This window comes from Triplophysa rosa, linkage group LG13 (genome assembly GCF_024868665.1).
Source record: "Triplophysa rosa linkage group LG13, Trosa_1v2, whole genome shotgun sequence".
In the NCBI taxonomy this organism is placed as follows: domain Eukaryota; kingdom Metazoa; phylum Chordata; class Actinopteri; order Cypriniformes; family Nemacheilidae; genus Triplophysa; species Triplophysa rosa.
Genome location: NC_079902.1, coordinates 312,746 through 331,499, shown reverse-complemented (window position 1 = coordinate 331,499; position 18,754 = coordinate 312,746). Strand labels below are relative to the sequence as shown.

The 18,754-nt window shown below is 39.7% G+C and overlaps 1 protein-coding gene across 2 annotated transcripts in view; it reads left to right on the top strand.

The window, feature by feature from the left end:
- atrx (ATRX chromatin remodeler) overlaps nucleotides 1–18,754 on the top strand; it is a 63,905-nt gene that overhangs the window by 7,070 nt on the left and 38,081 nt on the right. For both annotated transcript variants that reach the window (XM_057348816.1, XM_057348817.1), the window contains exons 2-9: nucleotides 5,856–5,956; nucleotides 8,335–8,384; nucleotides 12,281–12,330; nucleotides 13,511–13,626; nucleotides 13,703–13,822; nucleotides 15,556–15,665; nucleotides 15,754–15,821; nucleotides 16,731–18,550. In XM_057348816.1, the coding sequence (XP_057204799.1) occupies nucleotides 5,856–5,956; nucleotides 8,335–8,384; nucleotides 12,281–12,330; nucleotides 13,511–13,626; nucleotides 13,703–13,822; nucleotides 15,556–15,665; nucleotides 15,754–15,821; nucleotides 16,731–18,550 (2,435 nt within the window). The remainder of the gene's footprint in view (nucleotides 1–5,855; nucleotides 5,957–8,334; nucleotides 8,385–12,280; nucleotides 12,331–13,510; nucleotides 13,627–13,702; nucleotides 13,823–15,555; nucleotides 15,666–15,753; nucleotides 15,822–16,730; nucleotides 18,551–18,754) is intronic.

The window sequence follows — 18,754 nt, the reverse complement described above, 5'->3', positions numbered from 1 at the left end:
GTTTGCGGCAGTAATAAAGCGCACGCGTCTCTCTCTCCCTCTCCCTCTCCCTCTCCCTCCACCCTCCCTCCCTCTCCCTCTCCCTCTCCCTCTCCCTCTCTCTCTCTCTCTCTCTCTCTCTCTCTCTCTCTCTCTCTCTCTCTCTCTGCGCTGGTTGCAGCTTGATCGTATCACGAGTCATGTTCGGTAAAATTTATTCGGCCATTTCACACATTCAGCCGAACATTTTCAGTGGCCGAACATTCAGTGCATCCCTACATAAATTATTTTAAGTGGAAAGCTGAGGTCACGATAGACAGACAGAACAACACATTGAGTGGTTATTTTGTCTGAGTTGTATCCAGTTATATGCTTTATCAGTAAGGTAAGATGTGTTTTGTTATAAGTAGCTATTTTCTATATAAATCTCCAAATTTGATTATTAGTAATTATTCTTAATTCATTAAATAACACCGCCTAAAAAGTAACTAGTAACTAGTACTCTGAGTAGTTTTTGAGAAGAGTAATTTTTACTTTTACTCGATTACTTTTTTTTACACCAGCACTTTTACTTGTAATTGAGTACAATTTCAGCAATGTAACAGTACTTGTACTTAAGAAATGGTTCATTAATTATATTTTGCAATACAATGTATTACGGCTGAACGATTTTGAAAAGTAATCTAGTTGCTATTTTTTTTACCAATATTGCAATTGCAATTTAATGTGCAATTATTTTTTTAGGCACCTTACAGGGCTCTAGACTAACTTTTTGAACTGGTTGCACTGGTGCGCCTAACTTTTTTTCTTAGGTGCACCAGCACAAAAGTTAGGTGCACCAAAATTTTCGGCCGCATCACATTTAACACTGCAATTTTACAAGTTCACTTTTTTTTAAATCACTGTCCATATAGGCAAAATTGACATTAAATGATTAGCTAACAATCTGGTCAACATAAAGTTCTTTATTTGAAGCACAATTCTACAAGAAAGGTAACTTACTGAAGAAGTGTTGGTGCTTAAAGTGCTTCACTGAACTGAAACTTAAACCATCTCAAGATGAATGGACCAGGGCTTGACATAACCTGGGAGGTTGATGGCTCCGTGTCAGAGCATTGCTTATGATTTTCGGACGGATCAGGCCTTAACTTAACATTATTCACGAAAAAGTTGTCAATCGTTCTTTTCACCTTCTCTCATCATCCACTCTGTTTAACTGACGGGCCTGTAGGCTCCTCCCCTCTCTGTCTGACTGCAGCACACGCATTTTCACACGTACACACCAGGTGTACACCAGGAGGTTGCGCTAGACTTTTTTACTGTCCGTCATTTTGACTGACAGGCTCGTAAAAAATCCGTCATAATCTATTATTACCCGTCACTATGGTGCAAGGTGGCGTTAGGTGGTAATTAGTATGTTCGTGACGTCATCACGCTGTACTTGCGTCTCGGAACTTGTATTTTAATACAACTGAATGCCCAATAAAGCCGTTGTTGTTTATATTCATCTATATATTTAATGTTTTAATGTTTATGTTCATATGTGATTCGATCTGGGAAAACCCAACACATGGTGCAAATTTATATATTACAGTTTTTGATACCATATTCACATTTCCAAATCAGTTTTTATTTTTGCTCATACCTTGTGTATGTAACAAAAGTTATGGCTGAGGTCGGCTGAAGCGCTAGGATTTTCAGGAATGGAATTTGGAGGAAAACGGGTTTAAAGTTAAGTGATGAAAATAAAAGCACAACAGTCCAGTATCACAAGTAAAAGTCACTTTAGAGTAGTAAAAGACTTTTTAAGACTTAACAATTTAATAAAAAACATTTCCCAGTGTTGAAGTCTAAAAATACTGTACAAAACCGTTTGAATAAAACGAAAGTAAGGAAAATGGTGCGGGCACACTTAAAGAACGAGAGCTCTGCCGTTATCACTACACAAGGAAACTAGCAAACATTACGGACAACAACTAATAAGCAGTGAAGCAAGTTTTACCTTGTTTATCATGTGCATAGTGTCTGGACTTCTGATCATCCCTTGTATGTTTTGCGGTCGGATAACTCCCGGTGCTGCAGAAGGGGAGCTCTGTCATCTCACGAAAACATTGTATAAAAAACTTTGCATGCCGTAGTTTACACAGGACTGGCGGGAAATGTGCATTGATACTCCTTCATTCTTCATGTTATGTGGTTTACTTTGATAGGTGAACTGTCTTTCCCGCGTCCCAGCGTGACATCCGACGGGTTTTCCCAGATCGCAGCACATATGTCTAGTCAGTAACAATGACAGGTGAAAACACGCGAGCATATCACGCTCTAATGAAGGGAAACGGGGAGTTACAAATTGCCCTCATTGTAATCTGTCAAAATGACGTACGGACGGCCTTCAGGTTTTTCAGTCACTGGTAAAAAAAATCTGTTAATGACAGAGAATTTTCGGTTAACGCGACCTCTGGTACACACACGTACAGGACAATCTGGACCACGGCCAATCAGAAGGGGGTCCGCCCTTCACTATCTCTGATTGGTTTAGACCACGATATGGGCATAATGTGTGTCTGTTGTTGAATCACAAGAAGACTTTCAGTCGCAGAGACTTTTCTCCCTCGAACGGCTGGTCGCACCGGTGCGACCTCAGATTTTTCTTAGTCGCACCATTGAGAAATAAGGTCGCACTCTAGAGCCCTGCCTTATCTTCTGTATTATTTAATAAAGAAAATCAATAAATCATGATAACCAACGCAATATTAGACAGATTAACCATAAACTATAGGCCAGGCTTCAGATGATATTAGTTGATGCATGAATTGATTGACATATTTTTATAGAACTACCCCAATCATACTAATATATTGAATTTGTTAAATTTCTAGCCATGTAAACATGTAATAATTATCATGACATAATGCACTGACAAATAAGCTTGGTATAACATGAAAGTCATTAATCACAGAAACTAAAGTGCAGATTACATGAATATAAAAAACAAAACTGTGGCTTTACCACACTCAGTAATTTGATAATGCAGAGTCACTGTAATAAACATATCATTAACATGTTGATTGCACTTAAACACTGTCTGTTAACTTACTAGACAATCTTTAAATAAAGTAAAAATATAAACTATTAATATATGTATTATCTTATATATTGTCTTTTATTATTGTGTAAGTGCTGCATGACGTTAACAGTATTACCCCTTGAGGTAGCATTAGGGGCGATTCACATTTTGCGTCTAAAACCGCGTGGAAAACGCGAGCCTCACTGCTTTCTCATGCGGTGCGCGTGCGGCATTCTGAAAAGTTGAACTATTTTCATCTTGATGCGGCGCCGACTGCACGTCTACATTTAAAATAAAGAATATGCGTGTGGAAAAGATGCGAAATGTGAATCGGGCATTAATGTTAGCACACACAATACCTGACACTGCGCAGCATCATCCACACAAAACAGCAAAAATAGTCCAACACAACTGACGTTGCTGTTGCTCTTTTACACTAAAGTTTCCACAGTGCCACGTTCTGTCGAGCTTGAGGCCATTGTACAACAGGTCAATGTACAAATTCATTATTTTAAATGCGGAAGTGCGCTTAGAGACAGGCACAGTCGCTGTGTGCATGTGGTGCAACATGCTCTTCAGCCGTGGCTCATGGTTCAAATACAGACGCGCGGCAATCATGCTGAAATAGAGAGTGACGCAATCACAACGCGAAAAAGGTGCAACACGCTCTCTTCACTCGCCAGTCACGAGGCCATCCCGAGCACTTTGCGGAAAAGGAGAACGCAGCGTGCCGCGCATTTTCCATGCATTTTAATGCTTTTGAGATGGTACGGGTCAGCTCCGAGCAGGGCTACATTGAACTGTACATCCCCATAATTAATCACAGTCTTTGCGGTTAGAAAATCACGTTTTATCACATCGCAAATGCAAAAATACAGAATGTTACCTTTCACAAAAAAGAAACAAATGTTAACTTTCAAAACAGTAAGAATGATCAATATCATTAATATCACCTAATTAGACATGTACTAGTGCTACACAAAGGTTATTAGACCAAGTCCATGAACGACCAGTACCAGTTCATTTAATCTAATTTTGACTCAATTGACCTGTTCAGTGGGCGTATTTATTCAGTACATTCACTGCTGACACTGCTGACACTTGAACGCTATTGGCTCATTCCTCTTTGAAGAAAAGAGCTGCACTGTTTTTCGCTGCAATGTCTTGCTCGAGCAGTGAGATTCAATGCATTCAGTGAACCCCAATAAATCCATCAAAAAGACATCTCGCATAAACATTTTTTCAATAATTCAAGCATGTTGCATACATGCTTCGATCTTTTAATGTACAATCTAACTCGTTTCGAAATTGGAGAAAAATTAGAGGCAGCCGCCTCTGTCAAATTTCGTGCCACCTCTGACTCTTGCCAAAATAATGTCGGGTGTCTTATTCCACTTGCTTGTGGGGCTGTCATGATTAAGAAATTTGGCTGACGATTAATTGTCTATTAAATAATTGCGATAATGGATTATTAATTGGCTGTTATTGTGATGCATCATGGGATTGAATGAGTGAACTCAATAATTTTCACTATGAATTCGGGCACCACAGGGCTCTAGAGTGCGACCTTATTTCTCAATGGTGCGACTAAAAAAAATCTGAGGTCTGTTGTTACATACACAAGGTATGAGCAAAATAAAAACTGATTTGGAAATGTGAATATGGTATCAAAAACTGTAATATATAAATTTGCACCATGTGTTGGGTTTTCCCAGATCGAATCACATATGAACATAAACATTAAAACATTAAATATATAGATGAATATAAACAACAACGGCTTTATTGGGCATTCAGTTGTATTAAAATACAAGTTCCGAGACGCAAGTACAGCGTGATGACGTCACGAACATACTAATTACCACCTAACGCCACCTTGCACCATAGTGACGGGTAATAATAGATTATGACGGATTTTTTACGAGCCTGTCAGTCAAAATGACGGACAGTAAAAAAGTCTAGCGCAACCTCCTGGTGTACACCTGGTGTGTACGTGTGAAAATGCGTGTGCTGCAGTCAGACAGAGAGGGGAGGAGCCTACAGGCCCGTCAGTTAAACAGAGTGGATGATGAGAGAAGGTGAAAAGAACGATTGACAACTTTTTCGTGAATAATGTTAAGTTAAGGCCTGATCCGTCCGAAAATCATAAGCAATGCTCTGACACGGAGCCATCAACCTCCCAGGTTATGTCAAGCCCTGGTCCATTCATCTTGAGATGGTTTAAGTTTCAGTTCAGTGAAGCACTTTAAGCACCAACACTTCTTCAGTAAGTTACCTTTCTTGTAGAATTGTGCTTCAAATAAAGTCAATAGTCAAATAGTCAATTTTGCCTATATGGACAGTGATTTAAAAAAAAGTGAACTTGTAAAATTGCAGTGTTAAATGCGATGCGGCCGAAAATTTTGGTGCACCTAACTTTTGTGCTGGTGCACCTAAGAAAAAAAGTTAGGCGCACCAGTGCAACCAGTGCAAAAAGTTAGTCTAGAGCCCTGTACCACTAAAAATAGAGGTCCCCTCAAATAATGCACCGTATAAGGGCATAGGGGGCCGTTTTCGAACACATGACACTTGACAATCAAATCATTTATTTGCATATTGTACTTTGTGAGATTTACCTTGGTGTCACACTATAAATAGTAAAAAAACCTTATTTTTATTTGATCATGAATGAGTAGATAGGCCATCGGTCAAAAAGTGTGAGGTATTATTGTGGGTATTTATTGCATCATCACCCATCAGTGGGCGACTTTTTAAAAGCACTTTTGAAATGGTCCTGTAGTCATGTCTTTATTTGTTGTGTGTTTTTCAGATCCAGTAAGCTGAACACACTGGTTTCTAAACTTCATGAGTTCTTGGGTCATTCTCCAGACGAGGAAAACTTTCAATCTCACATTAATGAAATTTCTAATGGTGAGAATCACAGTGGCACACACCCATTCATATCATGACACTCATACAGTTATTTACTACACTATAGGGCTTTTCACACTGCGCTTAACCCCAGGTTATCTTCATTCTAAACCCCACTTTTAACCCCGGGTAAAGGAGTGTTTCACACTTTTGCTTCTCCTCTCTAAACTGTCTCATACTGTATTTTAATACAGTTAAGTGCCCAATAACACCCTTCTCATTGACATACTTTCTGTTTCTGTTGTCAGACATAATAAATTAGTGAATAAAACTTGATTCATGCTGCTTCACCCTGACACTCACTGAGAAAGTTTCCATTGCTCCTTTGTGTCCGCATGTGAGGTGTGCGCTCACTAACCCGCTCTCACAGTTGACTTCCACATTAACATCACATTAATATTATATTAACTTACATTCAAAAAGATTTGTTACGTTTGTGAATAGATTTGAATCGCTTGAAGATTGAATCAGTTTTTTCCTCCACTGCTTAAAGATACCTACATGAGTAAATACTAGGGGTGTAACGATACACTCAGCTCAGGATTCGGTACATATCTCGATGCTGGGCTCACAATACCATACACATCTCCATATATACTACTCTATAGGTAATATAAAATCTATCTGGATTAACTGATTTAATTGGTGTAATTAAATGTTCCATACAAAGAATGAACTGTTTTGACATCATTGACTTTACCTTGGAATGAAATGAAACCAGGTCATAGCTTTATTTGTCAGTAGAGTTGAGTAACTACTGGATATGCATTGTTGTAACACAGAGAATATTAGACCATGAACGACATGTAGAAGTTCATTCAGTCTCATTTTGACTCAGTTGACTCGTTCGTTCAGTGAAGGGCGTGTTCATTCAGCACATTCAACCAATGAAACGCTCTGACAGAGCTCACGCTCAAGCGCTATTGGCTCGTGTCTCTTTGAAGCTGCGCTGTCTTTGCTTGAGACAGTAATGAATGAGAAGAATCTTTCAAGAAGACATATTACATAACCTGTATTACATTTCTTCAATCATGCAGATCACATGCTTGTTTTTATCATGTCATTGGATCTTTTAATCTACAGCACGACTCACTTCATCGCTTCTCTGATCGGAACAGCGCTGCTTTCTTTTGGCTTTATGTTCATATCACGTCATGCAGCAGCTCATGTTAGCGGATAAATCAACATTGGCATTTAAAGGAAGGAAATATGTGAAGGAAAATAAGACGCTTTGTAAACCACGTGGAGACACAGATTGTGTCTTGTGCTTCTCTCTCTAGCGCATATGTGAGATAAGCACACGTGACGCGCAGGCGCAGAGTAGGTAGCGTCTTGACCACTGAACGAATAGAATTAAACATATCGTAAAATATCCCCATCTCTCTACTATGTGCATCGTAACATTTTTGCATCGCGAAATATCGTAATACAAAGTATCATTACACCCCTAGTAAATACAGTAAAAGTGTTTTGGGATAATATGCTGATTTCAGTATTGCTAGAATATAAGATAATGACTAAAATGGCTAAGCATTGTAAATCAAAGATACACGATAGCTGTGATGTCAGAAGACTCGGTGGTATAGTGGTGTGTTCAGGAAGTGCTGCAGTGTAAGTCTCAGAGAATCAGTTTATTGACACCAAAACAAGATTTCTGTGTTAAAGCGGCCCTAACACACGCGGTCATCTCATATTAATCTTGAGTACCTATAGAGTAGTATTGCATACTTCATATCTTCTAAGAGTATTTAGTTTGATCACACTTATAAAAGATAGATACAGCTGTGCGATTATTTCCGAAAGCATACGGCGCGTGCGGGGGGGGAGGGGTAGGCACGTGCGCACCCATTGCCAACAAAACACAGACATCAGTTTCACTGGTTCATGTCCGGCATCTTTTAGCACTGGGATGGCTCCATATATCAGTTTCAAACCATCTCCAAATCCAGCGTTATATCCACCGCTTATATTATATTTATATAACATTCATCACCCAAATGCAGTGAGCAAACAAACACCTGAACTTCTCTCTCTCCCCTGCACACAAGTGAAAGTGATGTCTGCGCATGCTCCTTCTCCTGCTCTCCTTGCTGCCGCGTGCTTTTCCGGGAGAATTGTCCAATAAGGGACTAAGAAAAATTGTTACGAAACAGTTTTATATGTTTGAAAAAACTTTCTGAAACCTGTCTGATCGCTGGGGGAGTGTATCGAGCACAGAAATACTACGTAATACTCCCAACTGGTTTTTTGACAAGTTGACCATGTTAAACATGAGAAGACCGAACGTGTAACAGTGTAAAGAAGTCAGAATGCATGACACACCGTTGCAGTACCCCTTTAAAGTTAATCCTGTTGTTAACGTCTTTCTCTTTCTGCAGTTCAAATGGCTTCCAATGACTTAAACACGTCTGATGAAAGAATGAATGAGGTACTACACAACACACATCAGCATTACCTGTTAAGGTCTTTGCACATACAATCCGAAATTTTCGTATACGTTATTTCATATTTGTCATCCTAAAAATTTGTCACGGACAGAAACCTTGCACACTGAGTCCGATGCGTATTTATTAATCTGTTGTGAAAAAAATCGCAAAACAATACAAAATGGAGTCTTCAAGCAGTGATGACGATTTTGTTGTCTCTCTCTTCTTAAAAAGAGAAAAATAAAGAGGAAATATTGGGTCCATCCAGTCCTGAGGTTGCGTAAAGAGGAAGGAGAGTTCCACCTCCTTATCATGGAACTGCAGGATTATCCTGACCGATTTCAAATTTACTTCAGGATGTCAGTTGCTCAGTTTGATGCTTTGCTAGCGATACTGAAGCCACATATTAAAAAGAAGACCACCAATTTCTGTGAACCAATTGATCCTGAACAGAGACTGGCAGTATGTCTAAGGTGTGGACACACACAAACACACACGCCGCGGCACGCGCGCACACATGCGCACCAAACTGTGGCATCGGACGAGTTTTACATTAGGGACAATAGCCAAAACACCTTTGAAAACGATTCCTACGGATGCGAAAAACGCAAAAAATCAAACCCGGTCCGAATTATTTTATGACGGATGAAAATATCGGAGGCAGTGTGTAAATGTCATTGACACAACGTGAGGTCGTATTTATTTTTTAACGTGTGGAAATTTCGGACGAAAATTTCGGACTCAATGTGCAATGGGCTTTAACATAAGCACAAGTACTGATCATAATAGTTGAGTGTAGATAACATATATAATTATATATATATATATATATATATACACTAGCCGTCAAAAGTTTTGGGACACTTGAGTGAAATGTTTCTCGTTATTTAAAAAAACCCTTTGATCAGAAAGTGTATGCTTAAATGTCTGAAATTAGTTTAGTAGACAAAAATATAATTATGCAAACAAACATGTTTTTTCATGACAAAACAAACATTTTATTTAATAAAAAATGTTTTTGAAATGGATGACTTTGACTGAATAATGAAGAAAAAGCAGCCAACAAGAGCACAGAATAGATGGGAAGTCCTTTAATATTGTTTCAAAGCATCTGAGGGTGAGACCTCGAGAGGCTGCTTGAGAAAATGACAAGAAAATATGAAGATAATTAAATATATAACACGTTTTAATTTATTTTTTGACTTTTTTAAGTTACAACAAAATTCACATAGTCCCTTTGTTTTATTTCATAATTTTGATGAGTTTATTATTATTATAAAATATGGAAAAGAATATGAAGACAAGTGAGTTAGTGTTCAAAAAGTTTATCCGGGAGTGTGTTTTTTTTGTAAGAATGCCAGTTATTTAGTTGATTTAACAGATTTTCTCACTTCTGTGTTATTGTAGAGCAGCTGTATTGAGTGAATGTCATACGTGATCTGTCGCTGCATGCTGATACATGACATAATGGTGTATACTGCCATTTTCCAATGATTTTCATTAGACACTTATTTCCACGTCAAGAAAAATTCTCACCCTTTCTTCAGTCGAACACAAGCAAATATTTATTTGATGTCTCTTTATGTCCACGTATAGATGGAAAAATGTTGTTTGGGTCATTGTTTGGATTACTGTGTTAAAGTGTTTATTTACCGTTAGTTCTTTAAAGAGTACATTCCTCAATATTTTTAAGGGCTTATTTTGGTTTATGGTAGGGCTGTGCAATTAATCGAAAATTAATCGTAATCGCCAATTTTGGCCTTCACAATTACAAAAACAAAATAATCGAGGCAAAACGATTATTGTGCTGCATTCCATTTGGCAAGGATCCTCTCTTTTCTTGTGGTATAAAACCACAGTGCACCCTTTTCCTTTACAGTGTTTCAGCTGTGCTATTTCTTTACATTTATTTTGCAGTTGAATTCACAGTTTAAAAGCCAAGTTTTCATTTTTCTATGTTGTTTTAAAAGTTAATGAGTAATCGTGTTAAATAATCGGGATCTCAATATTGGCCAACATAATCGAGATCATGATTTTTGTCATAATCGAGCAGCCCTAGTTTATGGAGTGTCCGACAACAAGTTTATGTACATACATGATGTAAAAATACTATTATTTCGTAATAATAAGCAGTTTTTATTACCTTACTTCTTGACTGACTCTCAAATGATTCGTTCCGCGATTCATCTGTGTAATCTCCGCCTTTCCGCCAGCGTAGTCTGATCTGATTGGTCAGATAGTGTAGTCTGCTGTGATTGGTCAGATGGTCTAGTCTGCTGTGATTGGTCAAATGGTCTAGTCTGCTGTGATTGGTCAGATGGTCTAGTCTGCTGTGATTGGTCAAATGGTCTAGTCTGCTGTGATTGGTCAAACGTGTTTCAGCATGTGTCGCAAATGGACCGCCTATCATTATTGCTGTATTACGGTTTGCAGGTGGTTGGATATTAACAGTGTATAGAGAGAGATGGCGTCGATTTTACCTTACCAGTTCGAGCCCGAGTCTGACGAATCATTCTTTAATCCTTATACAGATGCCAGTAAGAAAAAGGACTGTTTTAGACACTTCTCTTGTAACAGTTAGTTATCACGGCATACAGTGTACGGTGTTCGTATCTTCAGATGTTATTATAACTATAGTACACCACGCAGTTCTTGAAATAAAGACTTTGCGAATTAATATGGTTGAACACTTACATTAGCGCAACGAGTTTAAAGCTAACGTTAGGTAAACAAACAGTAACAACCCCAAAAATAACGGTAACGTTAGCTAAACACAGACATGAGATAACGTCACACAAATTTAATTTTAAGTAAAGACAAAAATAAAGAGTCACACTTACAGGTTGTGATTCGGTGGAGCTTACAGGTCCAAATAAAGTTGGTATTGCAACATCTTTTAAGGAAAGACGTTTAATGTATCCTGCAGTAAAGGCGCCAAGATTGATGAAGCAATCTTCGGTAAAATGACGCGCGCAAAGTAAAACGTTCGGTTTATACTCCTTTGGTGTCGTTTGAAAAATAAATAGTAACCATTTTTTCCTCAGAAGTTCTTACTTTGGTAGTGAAAATAAGACTGACTTAGTTTCACTACATAGAACACAGCTTCTCTTAGACATGATGCACACGTCACGAACGAGCTAGTACAGTGTTTGGGGAGGAGAGAGTTAAGTTTTCGCAGTCAGTAGGCGGGGATTTTTCTAGTGACGTAGGTACATTGTGGTTAAAGATTCGGACAGGTCATGACTTGTTCGCGTGATTCAGAGTCGATTACCTTTTTTATAAGCTAATAACTTTGTTATTCGTTCACCTTCGGATTTACAACTTGGCAGATTGCTTACATTCAAACACGGCAAAATTAAACACTTCATGAAATGTATTTTTTATGATCTCGAGGAATGTACTCTTTAACCTGTGATGGATTGTATTGATTAAACACACATGTAATGGTCATACGGGAGGAATGATCAAATGCATCACTTAAACACACACACATCGTGTGTATTCTGTTGCATTAGCTGCTGTATAAGAGCTTCTTGTCTTTGTTACAGAGCCAAAAGCTCAAAATGTTGCTGTGCGATTCTGTTGTGAAGGAACTTTTGGAGGCTTTGTCAAGGCTCTTGACTTTGAGGCAGTTTTTCTCAGTTGATGATGTAGTTACGGTATTTTGTTTTTGGGAAAGTAAAATTCTCATGCACTGCTATGCTGTTGTTGAGTTACTGTATGTCAGTGATGTCAGCATTGAAGGGACCACATGTCATCATGTGATTGATTGTTAAACAAATACAAACATATTTAGAGCGTTCATTAAAGTGAATGTAAGAGTCAAGCCTTTGTTTTTAAAAACATTTGTGTTGTGTTAACATTGCACCATTACATGGTTATTTTTCCTTTTTTTCAGCCTGGTTGTTCCACAGATTTGACCAAGCCTTCATCTTCACGCTCAAAAAGGTGAGTTGGGTTTCAGTCTAAATGCACTACTGTGTTTTTTTGTAAATGTTGCTTGTCACCATTAAAGAAATAAAAATATGTAATGTAATGTTTTACCTGTATAATACTAGGGCTGTCAGGATTATTAAATAATCGTCTCGCGATGGATTCAGATGATCGCAATTATTGCACATCTCTATAGAAGACACTAGGGGGCGCTGTAGTGCATCTGCATATTGCATATTTTAGTGTATATATTGTAACTAAAGCATGGTAATACTGGTCAAATGTACCACCACAACACAATCACTTAAAAAAAAACTAAAGCATATACCATAAAAATAACCTGCAGTACAATTTAATATTATTTCAGTGTGAAAACCAGTCTAGCAAAATCTCATTAACACACAAGTAAACTTTTATTGTAGTCTTGCAAGTGAGAAAAAAACAGACTAGAAGCTTTTCTATGACTGATAGTATTTTAATGGAGGCTTCAATTCACTCCTGATCAATTTACTTCATCAAGTATTTGGTGGTTGTATTATTGACAGGTGAAAACCTAAACCTTAAATATATGACCCAATTTTTTCTGATGTACTGTATTTCCAAGAAAAAAAACATAGTCTTTATATTCAGAACAATATGATAATTTCAAAGCTGAATAAAAAATGTATGAGAATTAAAAGTCAAAGCTCTAAAACAGACAATTAATCGTCATAATCGCAATGATTTATTAGACAATTAATCGTCAATCAAATTTCATAATCGTGACAGCCTTACATGTATATACTGTAGTACAGCAGTGGTCCTCAAACTGGGGGCCACAGTTTTTGTGGCATTTTAAGAAATCTAGAAATTTCTCAAAGATGTTATGCTATCAAACATCAGAAAAATAAGATAACCAACCAAAAGAATGGATGTACTATTGTATAACTGAATATGTTTTTGGTCTAATTAAAATTGTAAGTTTAAGATGATAAGTCTTTTTTTGGGGCGCCCGGCCGCAAAGCAATGCACTCTACACAAAGGTTTAAGAACCGCTGATATAGTGAATTGAATGCTGTGATTGATGTAGCTGGTGCTCTTGAAACTGATTGAAGTCATTTCAGCAGGATTGTGGGAATGATTATTATTATTATGTGTGTAAGCGTGAAGAGAATGTTTGTGATGTAATGAATCTTTGCTCTTTTCTGAACGGAAGAAAACCTTCATTTGTGACGAAGCACACAGCGGTAGAGGAGTGTGAGAGTGAAGGTGAACGTCCGGCAGCAGCTGACAGCGAACACAACAGTGTGGACGTCAATAAACTACCACACGGTAAATCCTGTGAAATCTCCTCAAGTTTAGAGTGTTACAGTGGTTCTAATGCTCCTCCTGACTCCAATGTTGACAGGGACGGTGGTGGTGAAGCCTGAACCGCTTGCTAATGAAACTGAAGATGAATTCAAAGGTCCAGAATTTCGTAACAGAGGAACAAGTAAAGTTAAAGATGAAGCGTCACGGAAACGTCCTGGTGAGCGGTCTCATGTGTACGGTACACGAGTGATTCAGCACAATGATCTGCTCCTCGTGTCATATTATGGCGTAGATCACATGACTTAGTAGAAGGTGTGTTCGAGCTCATGCGGCGCTGCGCAGACCGAGCCGCTTGCAGTAGAGGGAGGAGTTGAAAAAGAAGCAGTCAAGTCGGACACCTGCTGCTTGCAGTAGTGACGTTCGCACCGTGTTTCCTTTTCAAAGTGCGATTGAAGTGGATTAGAATACTGGATTTGTCCAATAAACAAACGTTTAAATTAAAAAGTCGCAACCATAAACTCTTCATATTGCAAATGTTATGTGCTGCTTAACACCGTGTGCCTAAAATTCATGGTAAACATAAGAATATATTATTAAATTACCAACGGAGTCTGTATTCATTTCATTTTTATTTTATTAAACAACACAAAATAACATGTTTATTATATCTGTACGAACAGAGTTTTAGCTGTTTAAAAAAAAAAACATGCATTAAGTATTAGTTGAACTGAGGGCGTTATAATAAACCCGGCACGTGATGGTTGTCTAGCCAATCATGAAAAGCTGTGTCGTCATCACAGCCTGGTGCAGCCGCTCCTGAGATGCTGCGCAGGATGAGCAAGCCGGCTGTTCTCGAAACGCTCTCGCGCTACTTTAATGCCCACGTCAAAGTCACGTGGCGTCGGCGCCGGTTCAAGTCGGACAAAATTTCTCACCGGCATGCACTGCTTCAAGTCAGATTTCGATGGATCTGCGCAGCGCCTCGAACACACCTAGAGTCTCACTCTTGACATGAAATAAATATCACGTGACATTATGGCTGGGCGATATATCGATTTTTAAGATATATCGATATATAACACGATGCGGGATTAGACAATATCGTTAATATGGATATGGGGTGTGTTCGCCTTGAAGCGGCTCTGTGGTGTCTGACATGCGCAGTGTGAGCAGAGCACTCTCGGTCTGCGCGCGAACCAGACGGACCCCGCACGCCCGCTCTACAAGTTTGCTTATGACAAGGAGGAAGCCGCAGTGGCAGTCCACACAGCAGAAGATGGTCTGGTTTGTAAAAAGAAAAACGATGGTTCAGTTATTTGGAAATGGTTCGGATTGAAAAGATCTGATGAGCAGCAACAACAAGCGATCTGTAAACAATGCCATAACACGGTTATGTCAAACGGTGGAAGCACAACAAATCTCTTCCACCACCTGCAAAAATGACGCGGCACAAAACGAGACGTGATTGGTTGCTTTACGGTCAGTCATATGGCCTCTTGGGCGGGCCTTGGCCAAAGAAAGCGGTGATAAGGTGTGGCTGCGCGGGACTACGCTGGAAGCTTCTTTTACCCGCAGAGTGCCTTACGAAAATTTTTACAAAAGCAATTGACCTGTTTTAAACAAGTGGTGTGCAGCTGTATGTTTTCAAATAGGGGAAAAAAACCCTGTCATTGAATTTCATTTAACAAGCCGTTTTAATAAAGGTGATTGTGACACCTCACATGAGGCTTTGACTTGCAAGTAAACATTTAATCCACTTTGTAGAAAATATTGATATACATATCAGATATCGCCTTTCATCAAAAAATACAGAGATATGAATTTTGGTCAATATCGCCCAGCCCTATGTGACATTTGGTCAATGCTTATTTACATTTTCCTCATTGGTGATGTTGTGTGCTGTATGTGACTGATGTGTAGAAGATAAATATCTTGTGTGATCTCTCACAGAGGAAAAACTCCAGGAGATTTTTAATTGTACAGCATGTGGACAGCAAGTGAATCATTTTCAGAGGGACTCGGTCCTTCAGCATCCGGCTCTTCACGTTCTCATCTGCAAGGTAGAAATCAGATTGACTTGTTACGATTGGCCGCCTGCGTGTCTGTGTTTGTGTCATTAACGTGTGTGTGTGTGTCTGTTGTTTACAGTCATGTTTCAAGTATTATATGAGTGATGATATCAGCAAGGATGACGAAGGGATGGATGAACAGTGCAGGTTAGTTTGGTTTTTGTTTTACAATGTTGTGTACATTTTGGGACTTTGGGTTTTAATGAGCTTTTATCTAATGGAATGCAAAAACAAATCTTATCCCTAAACTGCTCAGAATGCCAAGAGAACCTTATCATTCCAAGGTGTGGTGTGAAAACTGGGAGGTTTGCTGTCATGTAATACTGGTGTAAAGACAGTAATAAAGTTCTGTCGAGTTGTCATTTAGATCACAGATACCTGTTGAGATTGTTTCACGTTGGTTTTATTTCCTCTCAAACATAATATCTACTGCTGATACTGGAAAGAGGCATTCTGAAAGCGAGTCATGTATTCAATATTAAAAGATAATGTAGACCAGTGGTTCTCAATCCTGGTCCTCGCACCATATTTTGCATCTCTCTCTTGTTTAACACACCTGGGCCCGTTTTTAACAAAACATTTGATCTTAACACTAAGAGTTCTCCTAAACCGCAGTAAGAGTTTCCACTTAAAACCTCTTCACAACGCTGCTGAGAGCAACTTTTACTAAGGAACAGAAAGAAATGTTAAGCTAAGAGAAAGGGCGGGGTTGACCTCGTTGCTATGGATGATGTCAGCAAGTTTACTGACTATGACCACAGTGATGGCTGATAGAGGATGGGTCTCTCTGTCAGTCATTTAATCGTAGAAATGGCATAGAATGAGGACTCATGCTGACATATTTAAAGTAAGATCTTAAAACAAAAACGTAGTCATATTCAAATGAGATATTTTAATATATAATTATTGACATATTCAAATTAAGATTATAAAATATACACTAAATGACTAATTAAGAGTTCCTTTTTTATTTTATCAGTTTATTATGCATTTCAATGAATATCAATCAATCTGACTGTCTAACAATGTCACGTACCTGTGTTTGTTGTTGTGCAGGTGGTGTGCGGAGGGAGGAAACCTGATTTGCTGTGACTACTGTAGCAACGCCTTCTGTAAAACATGCATTTTACGCAACGTTGGACGGAAAGCGCTGTCTGTAATTATGAGCGAGGAAAGCAAATGGCACTGCTACGTGTGCAAGCCTGAACCGCTGCAGGACTTGACCAAAACCTGTGAGAAAGTTCTGCTCAATCTGGAGTCTTCTCAGAAGAGAAACAGAGGCGACGGTGACAAGACCAAACGCAAAGAGCGCAAACTCAAGCGTGGCAAACGGGAGACAGCGGCCGTTAACGGACAGGATCATTCATCCGACGGAGCCGGCACGTTAGCCTTTTCCTACAAAACGCTGACCGTTCCTAAGGAACTGGTGAAAAAGACCAAGAAACTTGTCGAGACCACCAACGGTTTGAATCGCACTTTCATACAGTTTCTCCAAAGCACGTCGACGGGCCTGGAAGCTAACGCCTTAAGTTATAGACACTTGAGGGCTTTCGGATCCGTTCTGGCTGATCTGAGAAAGGCCCACGTGGCTTTAGAGGAGTCTCTGGAGAAAGAGTTTGAATCCAAAGGTCTTAAGTTTCAGAACGGAGAAGAGCAGCCGAGAACAGCCGACAGTCAGACTGCAGGTAAAGCGCTGGAAAACCATCACAGCGACGGGGAAGATGATTTGGATTCCACCGCTACACATGAGAATGCTCAGATAGCCGAGGAGAAGCGGGAGGAGAGTCATTCGGCTGATGTTGAAATGGAGACGGGAGAAGCTCAGGAGCAGTCCGGAGAAGATCAAACCAAAGAGCAGAGTGTGACCGTAAGTCCTGAAGGTCAGAACAGCTCTGTGCCAGCTGATGAAGCCGCTCTGGATAAAGATATCGTGTCTGTACCGCCTTCTGTTCCAGAGGAACTCTTCGAGATGGTCGAGAGTCTCGCTGTAAAGAAACCTAACGAAGACCACTCGGCTGAATCTAGCGACGCCAAGTCCACGTCCAACGCTGAGGTGAAAGATCCTGCCAAGGGTCTCGCCAAACTGGGTAAAAAGCTCGTAGTCAAGCTGACGCCCGTTCCTCTTAAAATCACCATACAGCGAGACAAAAGCAAAGAATCGTCAGAGGACGCACCTCCACAGGAGAAGCTAAACAACAGACGCTCGCCCAGAATAAAGACCACTCCCTTACGCAAGTCTCCAGAGGCCAAGAGCAAACATAAAGCCAGATCAAAGTCAAAAGAAGACGAGCGTGGTGTTGGAGTCAAGAAGGAATGTGATTCAGACTCGGATGAAGTTCCTGAGATCCTGCAGACGGCCGCTATGAAGGCCAGCTCGGATGAGAGTGACGCTGATGATGATGAGGATGCTGCTGGCAGGAAGAAGAGGTCATCCAGCCGCTTGGCTGACAAGACCGTAAAACGCAAACTCATCCGAGGCTCCTCCGACTCTGAGACCAGTGACAAGACTTCAAAGACTAAGAAACGAAACGGGAAAAAAAAGAAGGGCAATGACTCGGACTCCTCCAACCACAACTCTGATCTGGAGAAACAGATGAAGAGTCTGAGCAAGCTCGGCAGCAGGAAGAAAACATCCATGGGTGTGAAAAAAGAAAAGAGTGAATGCGGTAAGGAGGGCAAGAAGGGTCCTAAACGATCATTCGAGCGACTGCGCAGGTCACAGAAAGAAAAGACGGATGCTAAACACGATTCATCCTCCAGTGATGATGATGATGAAGAACAGGCTGCCAACTCGGGAGAAGACAGCGATCAACAGAAGATCAAACCAATCATTGAATCTGTTATGGCAAACATTGATGGGTTCCATCAGTCGTCAGGTCAGTCCACAAAACATTTGAAAGAAGTGTGGCCGGAACTGTCTGAACGGGCTGTGAATCATGTTTGAACGCAATTAAATAAATGCTTTTATACGTGAAACGCAAGTGTCAGTACCACACGTCCACACTTCGCTCATCTCTAGCGAAATAACACTGCACACACATTATAGAGATGGCGGTTCATTGGTGGGAATCTACATATTA